At 54.5% G+C, this 12,797-nt stretch overlaps 1 protein-coding gene across 1 annotated transcript in view; it reads left to right on the plus strand.

Annotated features, from left to right (window-relative positions):
* Positions 1-3,855: 3,855 nt before the first annotated feature.
* Positions 3,856-12,797, plus strand: part of EPHB1 (EPH receptor B1) — a 430,893-nt gene continuing 421,951 nt past the window's right edge. The window contains exon 1 of the mRNA XM_047876453.1: positions 3,856-4,034. Within this exon, the coding sequence (XP_047732409.1) occupies positions 3,977-4,034 (58 nt within the window). The 5' untranslated portion in view covers positions 3,856-3,976. The remainder of the gene's footprint in view (positions 4,035-12,797) is intronic.

Raw genomic sequence — 12,797 nt, forward strand, 5'->3', positions numbered from 1 at the left:
AGAAATTAACAAAAGCCCTAAACTGATGCTATTCTTATCTGAGCCATCAGCATGCTTTCAAAGTCATCAATGCTGTTTTCCTTACCCCTCCTGATCTGATGTGCCCCAACCCCACCCCAATCCAACCCTCTCTTTTAGCCCCTCTTACCTCCCCTCTGACTCTTCCTCTTCTTGCCACAGAACCCTTTCTTCAAACAAAACCTGGTATTGATGCCCCCCGCCCCCCGATACAAAAAGCTGCTGGAATAGAAGGGAGGTCTGGGGCTCCATCCCCTGATCACTCCTGTACTTTCCCACCTGGCAGTCCCCTGAGATGACCTGAGAGCACAGTTTTAAACACCTGGGCAGGAACAGTGACTCCCAAGCCTCATTGTGCAGCAGAATCAACTGGGGTGGGGCCTATAAAATCATATTTGTGGGCCTACCTCATGCCTACTGATTTCAAATTCTCAGGAGTGAAGCTTGGGGAATTAGAAGACATTAAGTCAGAAATTCTTGTGTAATTTGCCTGGTACAGGTTGAAAGACCCTGGCAGAGTTCTCCTTGGGATCCCTGTACGTACGGTTTGCTAGGGTCTTCCCAGCGGTGACGTTTTGCAGTTGGACAGTGGTCTTCAGCCAGGTCTGGAAGAGCCACTCAGAACTGCCCAAAGAGATGTAGCAGGAGACTGTGGGTGGGAGGGACCAGCCGAGGGCCATCAAGACTGCCTGGGCAAGGAGGGGTTTGGGAAGAAGCAGAGGGCAGGAAATTCTACCCACTTCGTTTCAGTTTTGCACGTAAACATCCAGCGCAGTGCTTATTGGCAGAAGGTGTTGAGTAAACAGAAGCCGTTCCCCTCATGTCTGACTGCACCATCTCCCTTCAGCTGTTGCCTTGCCTTCTTCTCCCCCTGGCATTGCTACTGCCTCTGTCATCCTGCCCCACTACACTGCATGCTCCCTCAGAGCAGGGCCTGTGTCCACCGAGTCCCCACAGTCTAGTGCAGGGCCTGCCTGGCTTCATCGCAGGTACTCAATATTTGTTGAGTAAGTGGGTGGGCGTGTGACTAGCCACGTGCCGGGAAAGGGGGACCTGGGTGTGGGGGTGTGGAGAGTGAGGGGTCAAGGTGGCTGAGCCACCCAGGCCCAGAAGGCAGGTTTCAGGGAGCCTATAGAGAAGTCTGGACACCGCGCCAGAGTGGTTGGTCTTTCTTTAGCAGACAGCGAGGAGCCACTAGTTTTCTGTGCTGGGAAGAGATAAGATCAAGTTTGGCTTCAGGAAGATTGGTTTGGCAGCAGAATGCAGAAAGATTAGAGGGGGAAGGGACAGAAGCTGGGCAGCTATTCAGACTCCCCAGTTGTCCCGGGGAAGGAACATGGCTGGAATTGAGACAGTCTTGTAAGCCTTGTTTGGGACAAGGGCACTGGGAGAAAGATGTGGCAGAAGTGGACGCTGCCCGACATGCCTCTCAAAAGGCTGTGATGTAGTGAAGGAGAGAAAAGAGTCTGAGCCTCATCCATCCATCCATGAGTGAGGGGAGCGATGGAGGTACATGAGCAGGTGAAGCTGCCAAGGAATTGTCCAAGGACCCAGGGAGCAGTTTCCAGGGACAGAACCGGTGGAGGGGATCTGCTTTGGAGAGTTGAAGAGGGAACAGTAGAAAGTGGTAAGACAGTGGTAAGAGAATGGGGACCTTGGAAAGGGAGGCAAGGGCTGCAGGACAACTGTTGGTCATCCATTGGTGGGGGTGGGGGTGCTAGGGATCCAAGAGGATGATGGGTAACTGGGGGTGGGTCATTCCCACTGTGATCACTCCAGAGATGTTGGGACACCATTGGTGGTGTATGGCAGGGCAGAGGTCAGCTGGCATGGCGTCAAGATAGATGATGATGGGATCCACCTTTCAGGTGTTGAGGCAGTGTGGGCTGGAGGTTCAGGGAGAGGCAAGAAAAGCAGGATCAGGATAGGGAGAGGAGTTTGGCTGTGACAGAGGGGGTGTGGTCCCAGCAAAGCAGAGACCACACACGCGCGCGCGCGCACACACACACACACACACACGCACACACACACACGGTGGGAAATGGACTTAGCAAAGCTTGAGAAGGAGGACAGAGAGCATGGGAGGGTCACCACACCTGCTCACTGTTAATTCATTGACAACTCTGGGAAGGGCTTGATGGGGAAGAGGCAGCCACCTTTGCTGCTGTTAGAGAGGCCATCCAGCAGACCCTCCCTGACCTTGTAGTACCAGACCATCATCAGGTCTGGGGTGGGAGTGCTGGGGTGAGGACACTTCTCCAGCACAACATTACAGCCTCACTCAAGGCAGGTCCTCAGTGTAGAACACTGGCTATGTTCAGAGACGGGAAGAGACAGGAGGAGAGGAAGAGTGGGAGGTGGGCCTGGGGGAATCACTCCTACTTCCGGTGCCCTGTCCCCTTGTTGCCCAGTCAAGTCCTTCCAACCCATGTGTGAGGTCTCACCTGCAATTAGGGTGCCTTTTTCTGTGCCCCACTTTGCAAAACCTTTTGCTGCTTCTACTTCGATCTCTGCTTTTTATAGCAAGCTGTGTTCACCATTGGTCTCTCCCACCTGACCTGACTTCTGGGGTCAGGCCCTCTGAGGATGCTCATAGAATGCATTTGGAAGTGAAAAGTAGACAGAAACTTGTGGAGGACTAGAACAGCAGGGAGTTAGGACGCATATTCAGCGAGCTGTACACACTGGAACAGCAGTCCACAGGTTCTCTGAACCTCATTCCTTCCTTCCTTCCTTCCTTCCTTCCTTCCTTCCTTCCTTCAGATATATGCCATCACCTTCACTGTTCAAGGTACTGGGCTTTCTGTAGTAACAAAACACATATGAATCCCAAGAATGGAGATCCTTTCCATTCTAATAAGGGGAGACCCACAATAAACATATTTTAAAAATTTATTTATTTATTTTGAGAGAGGGTGTGAGTGGGAGGAGGGGCAAAGAGAGAGGGAGAGAGACAATCCCAAGCAGTCTCCACACTGTTAGTGCAGAGCCCACTGTGGGGTTAGATCCCACCAACAGTGAGATAATGACCTGAGCTGAAATCAAGAGTTAGATGCCTAAGGACAGGTGCCCCTAAACATAATTAATTAGTAACAAACAGATGTAAAATCCATTCTGTGTTAGAAGGTGAAGTGCTGTGAATAGGAAGGAGAGAGTGCACCTTCCGGTTGCACTCTAAAGGGTAGCCAGGGCAAGTGTCGCTAAGATGAAATAAGAAAAAATTGATTATTTAAAGCTCACCCAATCCTGGTGTGCTATAGGGAGGGCAAAGCGCCTCAACAGGCTCCTTGACTAGGCCTCCTAAGTCTGGGGCCTCGGGAGCTGGGCAGGCGGGTGCGCTTCCCAGAGAACACCACGAGGGGGAGCCCGGACCCCTCCTAGTGCCTTCCGAGCCCTCCCGCACAGCCTTGCAAGCAAAAGTTTTTCTTAAACTAACAATGCCTGTGTAAGGAGGTGCTCGCGCCTGATTGGACGGGGGAATTTTGCAGGTTTGATTCCTTGATTGGACAGGAGGTGTTAGGGGTGGGGAGAGAGCTGATGGTGGGGGATTCCACTCCCTCCCGCGTCAGTCTGGCCGGCTCCGTCCTCTCGTAGGCTCCGTCCTCTCGTAGGCTCCGCTGTAGCTCGCAATGTGACACCAGGACGCACACGCACTCGCGCGCTCTCCCCAGCTCACACTCCCTCGCCCTCTCTCTCCCATACACGCGCACGCACACACCCACCTCTCCCATAAACACACACACACACATGCACACCCACACCCACGCGCGCCCGCACCGCCCCACGCGCGCACACTCCCGCCCACGCCCACGCCGCGCTCCGGGGAGTCCGGTCCCAGCTAGAGCGCGAAAGGATACGGAGAAGCCACCGGCGGGGAGTGCAGCGGCGCCCCGGGACGCGGCGCCCTCCCCGCGCGGCCGCTTTGGCTTGGGCTCGGCCTGGGGGCCGCCGGCCGGCGATGGCCCCGGATTGCCTGCTGCTGCTCCTCCTGGCATCCGCAGTGGCCGCTATGGAAGGTAACGTAGCCTCCGCGGAGCAAGTTGGCGGCTGGCGGCTGTATCCCCGGGGCTGGTCTGGATGCTTCGCGCCGCCAGCCTCCCGCGACCGGAGGGCACGGCTGCTGGGAGCCCCGGCCGCAACCGAGCTCGGGGCTGGGGCGGCACCCCTGGCGCGCCCCCGGCTGGCTCTCGGCGCCAGCAGCTGGTTCGCGAAGCCCCTGGCTACCGCGCCCCGGCGCTCCTGGGCAGCTCGGGTCTCTCGGAGCTCCGGCTCGGCTCGGGGAGCGTGGAGCCCGCTGCATTGCGGTGCAGGCTCCTTAGCTCCGGGGGCGCCCGGTACTGGGGACGAAGGGACGGCTCCGGCCATCCGGCTCCTGGAGTGCGAGCGCCTGTCGGTTCCCTTCCTGTCCCGGCCACGGATGCGCTTAGGTGGCCGTGCGCCACCTCTCCTTTACCTCTGCTCGGGCTCGGGGACTCTGGGCTCGGCGGGCTAGCTCTGAGCGCGGGGACCAGAGCTCTACCCCGGTGCCCCGAAAGTGGCCGCTGGAGGAGAGGGACTGAGTTCATTGGCCGTACCCTCGGGGGACAGTCTGGTGGTCCCGGAGCCCGCGGGAGCTGCATCTTTCCTGGGTCAAGTCGGGGCGAGGCGGACACCTTTGTCGCCTCTTGAGCCTGGGAACGGGGGGTGCTGTGGGTGGGTGGTAGGTCCGGCCGAAACTCGCCCAGCATCGTCTTCGCCCCGGAGGGGAGACTCGCCGGCCAGGAGGCAGCGACACTCCCCCTGCTACTTTAGCCTTGGCTGCGCTTTGGGCTGTGGCCGGGCAAGCGCGCCCCGCGGGCACAGCGCCTGGCGCAGCAGGGAGCACCCGCGCTCGGCGGCGCCCGCGAATCCCTGTGGGAAATCCCTGCCTTGCTCCCCGCCCCCCGCCCCTCCCCCGCCCCTGGTCCCAGCCGCTGAGCGCGGGCCGCAGCCCCTCCTGGGAACGCGGCTCGGCCCCCGAGCCGAGCGGAGTTGCTGGGGGGAAACCACTGTCGGGGTGGTGCGCCGCCACGGCCGGGCTCGCAGCTTCGTTTCCCGGTGGCCGGCGGGTTGAAACTCCGCGGAGGGACTCTGCGCGGGAATCTCGCGCAGCGTTCTGAACTGGTGGCTCGCTGGGCTGGTCTGTCCGGTCCCTCGCAAGCTGTTACCGGTTGCCCAGCGGAAACGCCCCCACCCCAGACACCGTGGTCCAGCGCTCCTGACACCTCCGGAAAGCGGTGCCCTTCTCGGAGCGGAGCTGGGGCGTTCGGGGCCCCAGGGCGGGGCTGATTCCTTCCCCGCGTGGGGAAGACCACGGTGTGCCGCGTTCGTTCTGGTAGCGGCGCGGGGGTGCGACGATGAATGCCTAGAAAGCTCTCACTTGCTTTTCTGAAGATGGTTTTTTGTCTGCCTCCTGCTGCCCTTCCCGGCTCCTGGTCTTTGTGCGGAGGGGATGCATTTTGGGACGTGCGGGGACTAGAGCTGTGTGGAGCGCGGGCGACACCCCGGAGCAGGGATGCTTGGGTTTGACTTACAGAGAGGCAAAGGCGGGAGCAGTTGAAATAGGACAAGAGCAGCGTTTCACACTTCCAAACCGATCAGGACAACCTGGGTGAGCGAGCGTGAACAACGGGCTAGGCGAGGCTGGACTTTGTAGCGTCCAACGTCCTAGCGTCTTCGCGCCCGCCAGAGGGTCAGAGGCTGAGCCTCGGAGAGCAGAGGGGTGCCCACTTTGGGAGCCTGGTCTTGGCACTGGGTCTCCATCGATGAAAGGAGGGCATGCAAGCGAGCAAAATTGTTCGAAGAGCAAGTGCATGGGAACCCACGTCTGGATGCTCGCAGTTGCCTCCGTAGACGCCTTCTTGGCTCCCGGTCGGCTGCTGGGCTGGAGCTGCCCGAGGGAGAGTGCCCTTGTACGGGTGGCGCCCAGCCCTGTATATGCGCCCTGTCACTAGGTGTCCTGGAGTGGCTCCTGTTGTGGGAGTTGTGTTCCTTCTCGGCACAGCCCCAGCAACTTTGCCAGCAGCCTGGCAAGAAGAGCCAGGCTTTCTAAGCTGAAAATCTCTCCAGAAAGGGTTAAAAGAAACACCACATTCAGCAGAATATTAAAGCAGCCCCATCGTCCCTGCTCAGTGCGCAGGGATAGTACACACCATTCACTCCTATCTCTCCTCCAGCGAACACAGACAGGTTCATTTTCTCCTCTTCACACGCAGAGCCGCCTTCCCGCCTGCCTGGCTGGGCTGGGGCCAGCGTCATTGGGTTTGTGATGAGTGAGGGATAATTATCAGAAAAGTGGATCAATGAGCTGCCTACACAGACAGCAGATCCCTCCCAAACTCTGCTGTATCTAGGGGTGCCTCTCCTTGCTGGTTTGGCCCCTTAACCTGTCTTTTTCCCCTTAGTGGGGCTCTGATGGAATTGCACTGGGGCAAGCAGCTCCAAAACCAGGCAGGTCCTTAGCCCAGGCCAGGGCAGGAACAAAGGGACAGTGGCAGCCATGGGCCAGTTGGGGACACTTGGCCAGACAGGCAGGCCCCTATGGGATTCTCTGCCTGGGCGGAAGGAAGGGGCTGGTTGACATGAGGTGTGGGAAATCCACACTGAAAGAGAGCACCCCTCCCTTCCCTCCCCTTCCCCATTTCCATTGGCTCTGCTTTGTGGGGAGAGAGAAGGCATTGTGGGGGGCGGGGAGGAGGCTGCCTGGGGCTTTTAAAGTCTATTTTCAGAGGAGAACAGGGCAGCCTGGGAGGCAGGGATGCTGAAATCCTCTGGCTTTCCGGACACAGAACCGGCCTCTTAGTCTCCAAACACTTGCCTCTTCAAGCTTAAGTCCTTTCACACTGTGTCTGGGGCTTGTTGAGAATGGGCCGCTGGTGTCTACAAGGGAAGACAACCACCTGCCTTCTCCGAGCTGCCCTTTGGCCTGTGCAAAACAGGCTCTGGAGACCTGGCCTTCTTTTGGGCTGTTTCTGCAGCAGTAGGACGTGTTGGGCTGGCAGCAGAACGCCCACCCTCAGAGTGGACTAAGCATGTTGGCCTTTCTGGGAGGCAGCCATCTGGCATCACTGAAAGCTCATAGCATCTTCCCAGCCCCACCCCTGGCATCCATGAATGACCATATACCTGCAGGTGGCCTCACTGTTTGGACAATGGCTGACCTGAGCTCTCCCAGGAGATCTGCTTTTAGGTGTGGCCTGCAGTGAAGTCCTGGGCTTGCCGTCCTTGAACATACACATGTGTTTGATTTGGTGGTAGATTTCTCAGGGCCTGACAAATAGTGGGTTTTCAGTAGGGGCTGTTGATGCATGAATACACAGCTGAGTTACTGTGCTCCTTTGTGGAGCACACCTTAAAATACAAAGGCACTGAGTTACACCATATGCACTTAAATCTCCATTACAAGTTTATGGGGAAAAACCCCCATCCTCAGCCCCTGTGTCTACAACAGGCCAGCAGGCTAGGCACTGATTGGCTCTTTCTGCATTTTATGTTACTATTTCTTTGCTGTGTGTGCATCTGTTTTGGGTATCTGTGAGTGTACATGAGTCTACAAGCAGTAGCAGGCGCCAAAGATTTAAAAAAATGTCTGGGAGAGACAAGTAAATTTGAGGAAATTCTATTAGGTGATTTTATTTTCTATGCATTGTGAAAAGGTGGCTATTACTCAGTGTTTGTGGAGGGACCCCCTCAAGCCAGTGAGTGGAATGCTGGTGAGGCAGGGCAACGCAGCTCTGGGTAATTGCTTGAGAAAATTCTTGGCAGTGTAAACAGCTGCAGAGATTGGACCCAGCCCCAGCTTGAACCTTCTGGGTTGACAGAGCAGAATTGTCACCGGTGATGCCCAGGGACATGAGGAAGGCCTGCTGGGCCACATAGTATCCTGCTCCAGCCCCTCCTGCCATTTGTTGATCTGTATAAAACCAGACCTAGATCCCAGAAGCCCTATCCTGGCCCCTCACAAGTATGGATCCTGATTACCAACATGTGCTTTGGGAAAGGCCCATGAGGCAGAGATAGGATACGGCATCCTGTACAATTGTACCCATCCAGAAGTAATCGTTGATAAAACAGATTGGACTGAAGAAGGGTGGTATCAAGGTGTGCATGACAGCTCCATGACCCCTTCTTCTGGATCTAGTGTGTGGACCCACCCCCACCCCGTTCACTAGAAGCTACCTCTTCTCTAGTTGGTTGAATGAATTTCAGGAACTTGGGGTAGTGGAGGAGGTGTAGGGTCAGGAATGGGGTCTGACTACGGGATGGGGCTGAGATCTACACAAAATGGAGACAGAGGCTGGATTGTGAAGGCAGATTTTTCATCTTCCAACTCTGTGGCTGGGGAAAATCAGTCCCCTGGGCCAAGTGTCTTTCTCTGTACAGTGGGTCATGAAGCTCACCTGTTCCAACCTTAGAAGTTGGGCAAGTTATATATGTTATGAGGATACACCTGTACTAGTTCAAAACTAGAGATGCTGTTAAAGTCAAAGATATATTTTTATTATTGAATCAAAACAGTCATCTATAACTATTCTATAAGAGTTCTTAATACCACTCAAATTCAGGAGCATAAGTCTTTGGCAGTGTGAGCCAAGGGTTAAAGCAATTTTAAAAGCCAGAAGAGCAGAGTATCATCTTGGGCAGTGGTTCTCAGGCTTCAGGAATCTTCATGGCACCTAGGCAGTTTGTTGTAGGCTCATGGGCTCTAACCCCCAAAGTTCAGCAGGTCTGGATGGAAATCTGTTTCTGGCCTCCCTGTAAAGATCCTGATGTAGCGCTTCCTGGAAACGCTGCCCAAGGGGAGGTTCTCAATGAGGCTGCAGCCAGAAATCATGGGCAGTCTTGCTCCCCTTTGTACTTACTGAGTCAGAATGGCCTGGAAATCTGTATTTTTAACAAAGGGCTCCAGTGATTCAGATGCAGGCCACCTGGCACCAGTATATTTGGGAGCTGCTGGTAATAGCCAGCACTTAACATAGGTGTTGTTCTAGGTACTTTACATAAGTCAGTTCATTTAATCTGTACAACGTCTGTATCAGGTATTGTTATCAACCCTACTCTCCCATTTTTCAGGTTAGAAGACTGAAATACAGAGTAGAGAAGTCATTTGATAAGGTCACATAGCTAGTTAAGTGTCAGTGCACTTGAACCCAGGTGGTCAGATTCTGGGATCTGTGTTCTTAACCATCCATCTTACCTCACCACTTTTGTAGGCTTTGCGTGAAGAAAGGTTCAGATTGGCCTGAATCCACAGGCTGAAAGAATTCTGATGCTAACTCGGCCATTGAGTACTTCATTGATTACTGGGCACTCCATGCTTCCATGGTCATGGGAGAAGGGTTGAGTGAAGTGTTCAGATAACCCCAATACTTCAGCTTGAACACCAGTCTCCGTATAGCTCCCTTCCTGCCCCTTCTTCCCACCTCCCACCCTACACACCTACAGACACACACACACACACACACACACACACACACACACACACACACTGCTGGAGACCTGTACCACAGCATGGCTTATGATCAGGAATCTAGTGGAAGGACTGGAGTATCTTTCCTCCTCTCCTCTCCCTGCCCTGGCCAGCTTCCCAAAGAAGAAATGATTACTGGCAAGTGTCCCCAAAGGGGATGGGCGTGAGCACCCTGTGCATTCTGGGAGTAGTGGAGGTGGCACATGGGACCCTTACCTGTCTCCACCTGATAGCCTAGAGCACATCCGTCCACCTGGATTTCAGGAGTTTGCATTCCTTGGAAGAGCTCCCTTTATGTCTCCCTCTTCTACACTAGCCACTTAAGCAACCTGAATATTTCTGTTAGATTTCCATGTCTCCAAAGGTGGTGGAGAAACAGAGCATTGGATGCCTGCCCTTCTGAGGAAATTACTATAGTAATAAAGTAATGCCCTGGGAGAGATTTCATATTTAAAAGCAAAATAGTACATGAGAAATTCCTCAGCTCCTTTTGTGGATTCCATTTCAATTTCAGCAACAGTTGGGGCTCTCGGTCAGAGTGTGTTTGTGCTTTGAGAGGGGGCATTGACTGGCCAAGTCAGGACCACCTGCTCCATCAAAGACCCCTGACACCTGACGTCTGAGCTGCCTCGCTGGCTTTAGTGGATCACTCCTCTGGGGATTAGAGAAATGGGAACACACTTTCAAGGGAGGCCTGGAGGATGGGGAGTTGGCTCTTTGCTAATGGAAAACTGCTTTCCACCTGGCCTAACACACAGGGAGCAACCAGATGCATCTTTAGCTCTCTCCCTCCCTGTGCCTCAGTTTTCTCATTGCTGAATCAGACTAGAGGAGAGGTTGTTAGGGTGGAGAAGGTTAGCAGGGGTTTGGGGTGGGGGCAAACCCCAGGGTAGAAGCAGTGTAGAAGTAGGAGGTGGACAATTATAGGATGGTCTGGGGCGGTGGGGCATGGTGACCCCCTGGCTAATTGTGGGTGGGGTGTGGCTCCTCACAGACTGGCGGGATTTCTGCGGGGGCAGCTCAGGACCCAATTTTGGGGCACCGGAGATGAGTGAGGGGGAGCGTGGCTGGCATCAAGAAAGGCCTTAGCCTAGTGCCTCCCTCAAGTTCCCTGCTCTAGGGACCTCCCACTGGCCAACAGCAGGCCCAGTCTGTGCAGGTGGTACAGCGGGCCCTGGAGCCACGGTCCCTGCTGGCCACATGTGGTATCACCTGCTGGGTGTCTCTCAGTGCAACTGGCTTGTAAGTTTGCCTCCAACTTAGTGAATGAGAAGGTTTCATTTCCACAGCCTAGAAGAGGCATCTTGTTCACCTGCTCACTCACTCCCCAGCCAGCACGGAGCATTCCTCAGCTCTGTGAGAGAACGAGCAGAGCTGAAGATGTCGGAGCCCTTTACTATACTGTAAGACCCTGCTGACCAGTGGGGCTTCAGGCCAATCTGTTTGCTAAAGAGGAAAGAGGATAAGAAGAAGGACCTGTTTCCCCCTCTGTCACCTGTAGCCATGTTCCGGTCAGTTGAAATCCCAGCAGCACAGACAATGCCATTAGCAGCTGCTTAAGGAGGCTGCACTGTCCCCTCATGGAAGTTTTCCCTAGAGTTCTTGGTAGCAGAGCTGGGCCAATATGGACACGTACAGGAAATTTCTTGAGAATTACCAGAACTCATTTCTGCCTGCAAATTGCACCTGAGGCCCTGATCTCTCCTCTCTCCCCTTCGGCTTCCTGGCAGCAAGTGAAAAAAATGACTGATTTGAATTTAACCTCCTTACACTGCTTCTCCATCCCCCAGTGGAGGTGATAATGAGCAGAGAAATGGGCAGAGGCAGGTGACCAGGAGGGGAGGGGGCAAGTGAGGGGAGCAGGGGCCCCAGGCTGTTGCCTAACCTTAGTCTCTGAGGTGTCTTGGGGCTGTGTAAGCTCCAGAGAGTCAAGACAAGGGGTGGGACATAAAAAGAAGAAACTTTCCAGAAATCCTGTACCCTAGTGGCACTAGAACCAGAACTGAACTAAGTTCTTATCTGCCTATCGAACATTTACCACATGCTGGACCCTATGTATATCTTGATCCCCATACGCTTAATATTGAAGCATTCATTCTCCCATTTTATAGGTGAGGAAGCTGAGGCTCTGAGAGTTTAAGTTACTGACTCAAGAACTAAGATGCAAACTCAAGTTTTGACAGGTTTGACAACTCCCCAGGCCTCTGCTTCCCAGTTCAGCACCTTTTCCATTAACGTTACTTATTCATAAATTAAATCAGGGCACATCTATTAAGCACCAGCCGTTTACTGTCCTGCCAAGTGCTGTCAAAGGTACCAGACAGTGCCATGGGTCTCCACATTTAGGTCCTTTGGCCAGGCTCTCCTTTTGCTCTCTGGAACTGCCCCACCTGTGCCCCAAACTGGAAGAAAACCTTTTTGTATTTTCCTACATGTACTTTGCCTTTCCCGTGTGCTCCCCAGCAGTTAGATCCCCACTGTGGTCATTATTGGTTTTCTTTTTGCTGGATGTCCATCTGGCTCTTGTCTCTGATGAGCTGTTTTGCTTAGGTGATTGCAGTTTGACATCTGTGGCTGGCTCTTAGTGGTGGGAGTTGGAGGACCTTGGGGAGCGGGGTCACCGTGGGTCTCCTGGAGCTCCGTCCACAGGCCCACCTTCCAGGGGAAGGGAGAGCTGTGGGTGCTTACCTTTGGAGACCCCACCCCCCGGGGTTCTGTCCCGTGGGCCCTGTCCTGCCTGGGGCTGTGTTGCTTCTTGAGTTCTGGCTGTTCCCATCCACCTTGCCAGATGTGAACACCATGACATCAGAGAAGGATGTTGGGATTTAGCATCAGCTTTGAGCATGGAGGGACGTGTGGGAGGATTGGGAGGAGAGCACCTCAGTGTCCTAGTCTCACTGGACAGTGGTCCCCCTGGAGGCTGTGATTGTGGAAAGGGCTGAACAGGAGCACCAGGAATAATTGCAGGCAGCCCCATTGACAGTGGAGGCTGAGAAAATGCCTTATCTGCGAGAGGCAGCTGGGCCTTGCAGTTAATTATTCTGTTGTTTTCCTCTCGCTGTTTTTGGAGCACATCAAGGTAGGACCTTTGCCCTTGGCTTTCTCATTGAGGCTAAGGCTGGAACTGGGTGGTAAGCTCGGAGGAGGGGAGAAGGAGAGAGGAGGAGCCTCACTGGGGAAAGGTGGAAGGGGAGCCATCCTGGGATGCTTTCAACCCCTTAGGCAATGCGTCCAAATGGTCTGGGTGGAGGAGCACAGGCTGTAACTTTTGGGGCAGGGAAGAGGGTTTCAA

The sequence above is a fragment of the Prionailurus viverrinus genome, chromosome C2, assembly GCF_022837055.1.
Source record: "Prionailurus viverrinus isolate Anna chromosome C2, UM_Priviv_1.0, whole genome shotgun sequence".
Lineage (NCBI taxonomy): Eukaryota > Metazoa > Chordata > Mammalia > Carnivora > Felidae > Prionailurus > Prionailurus viverrinus.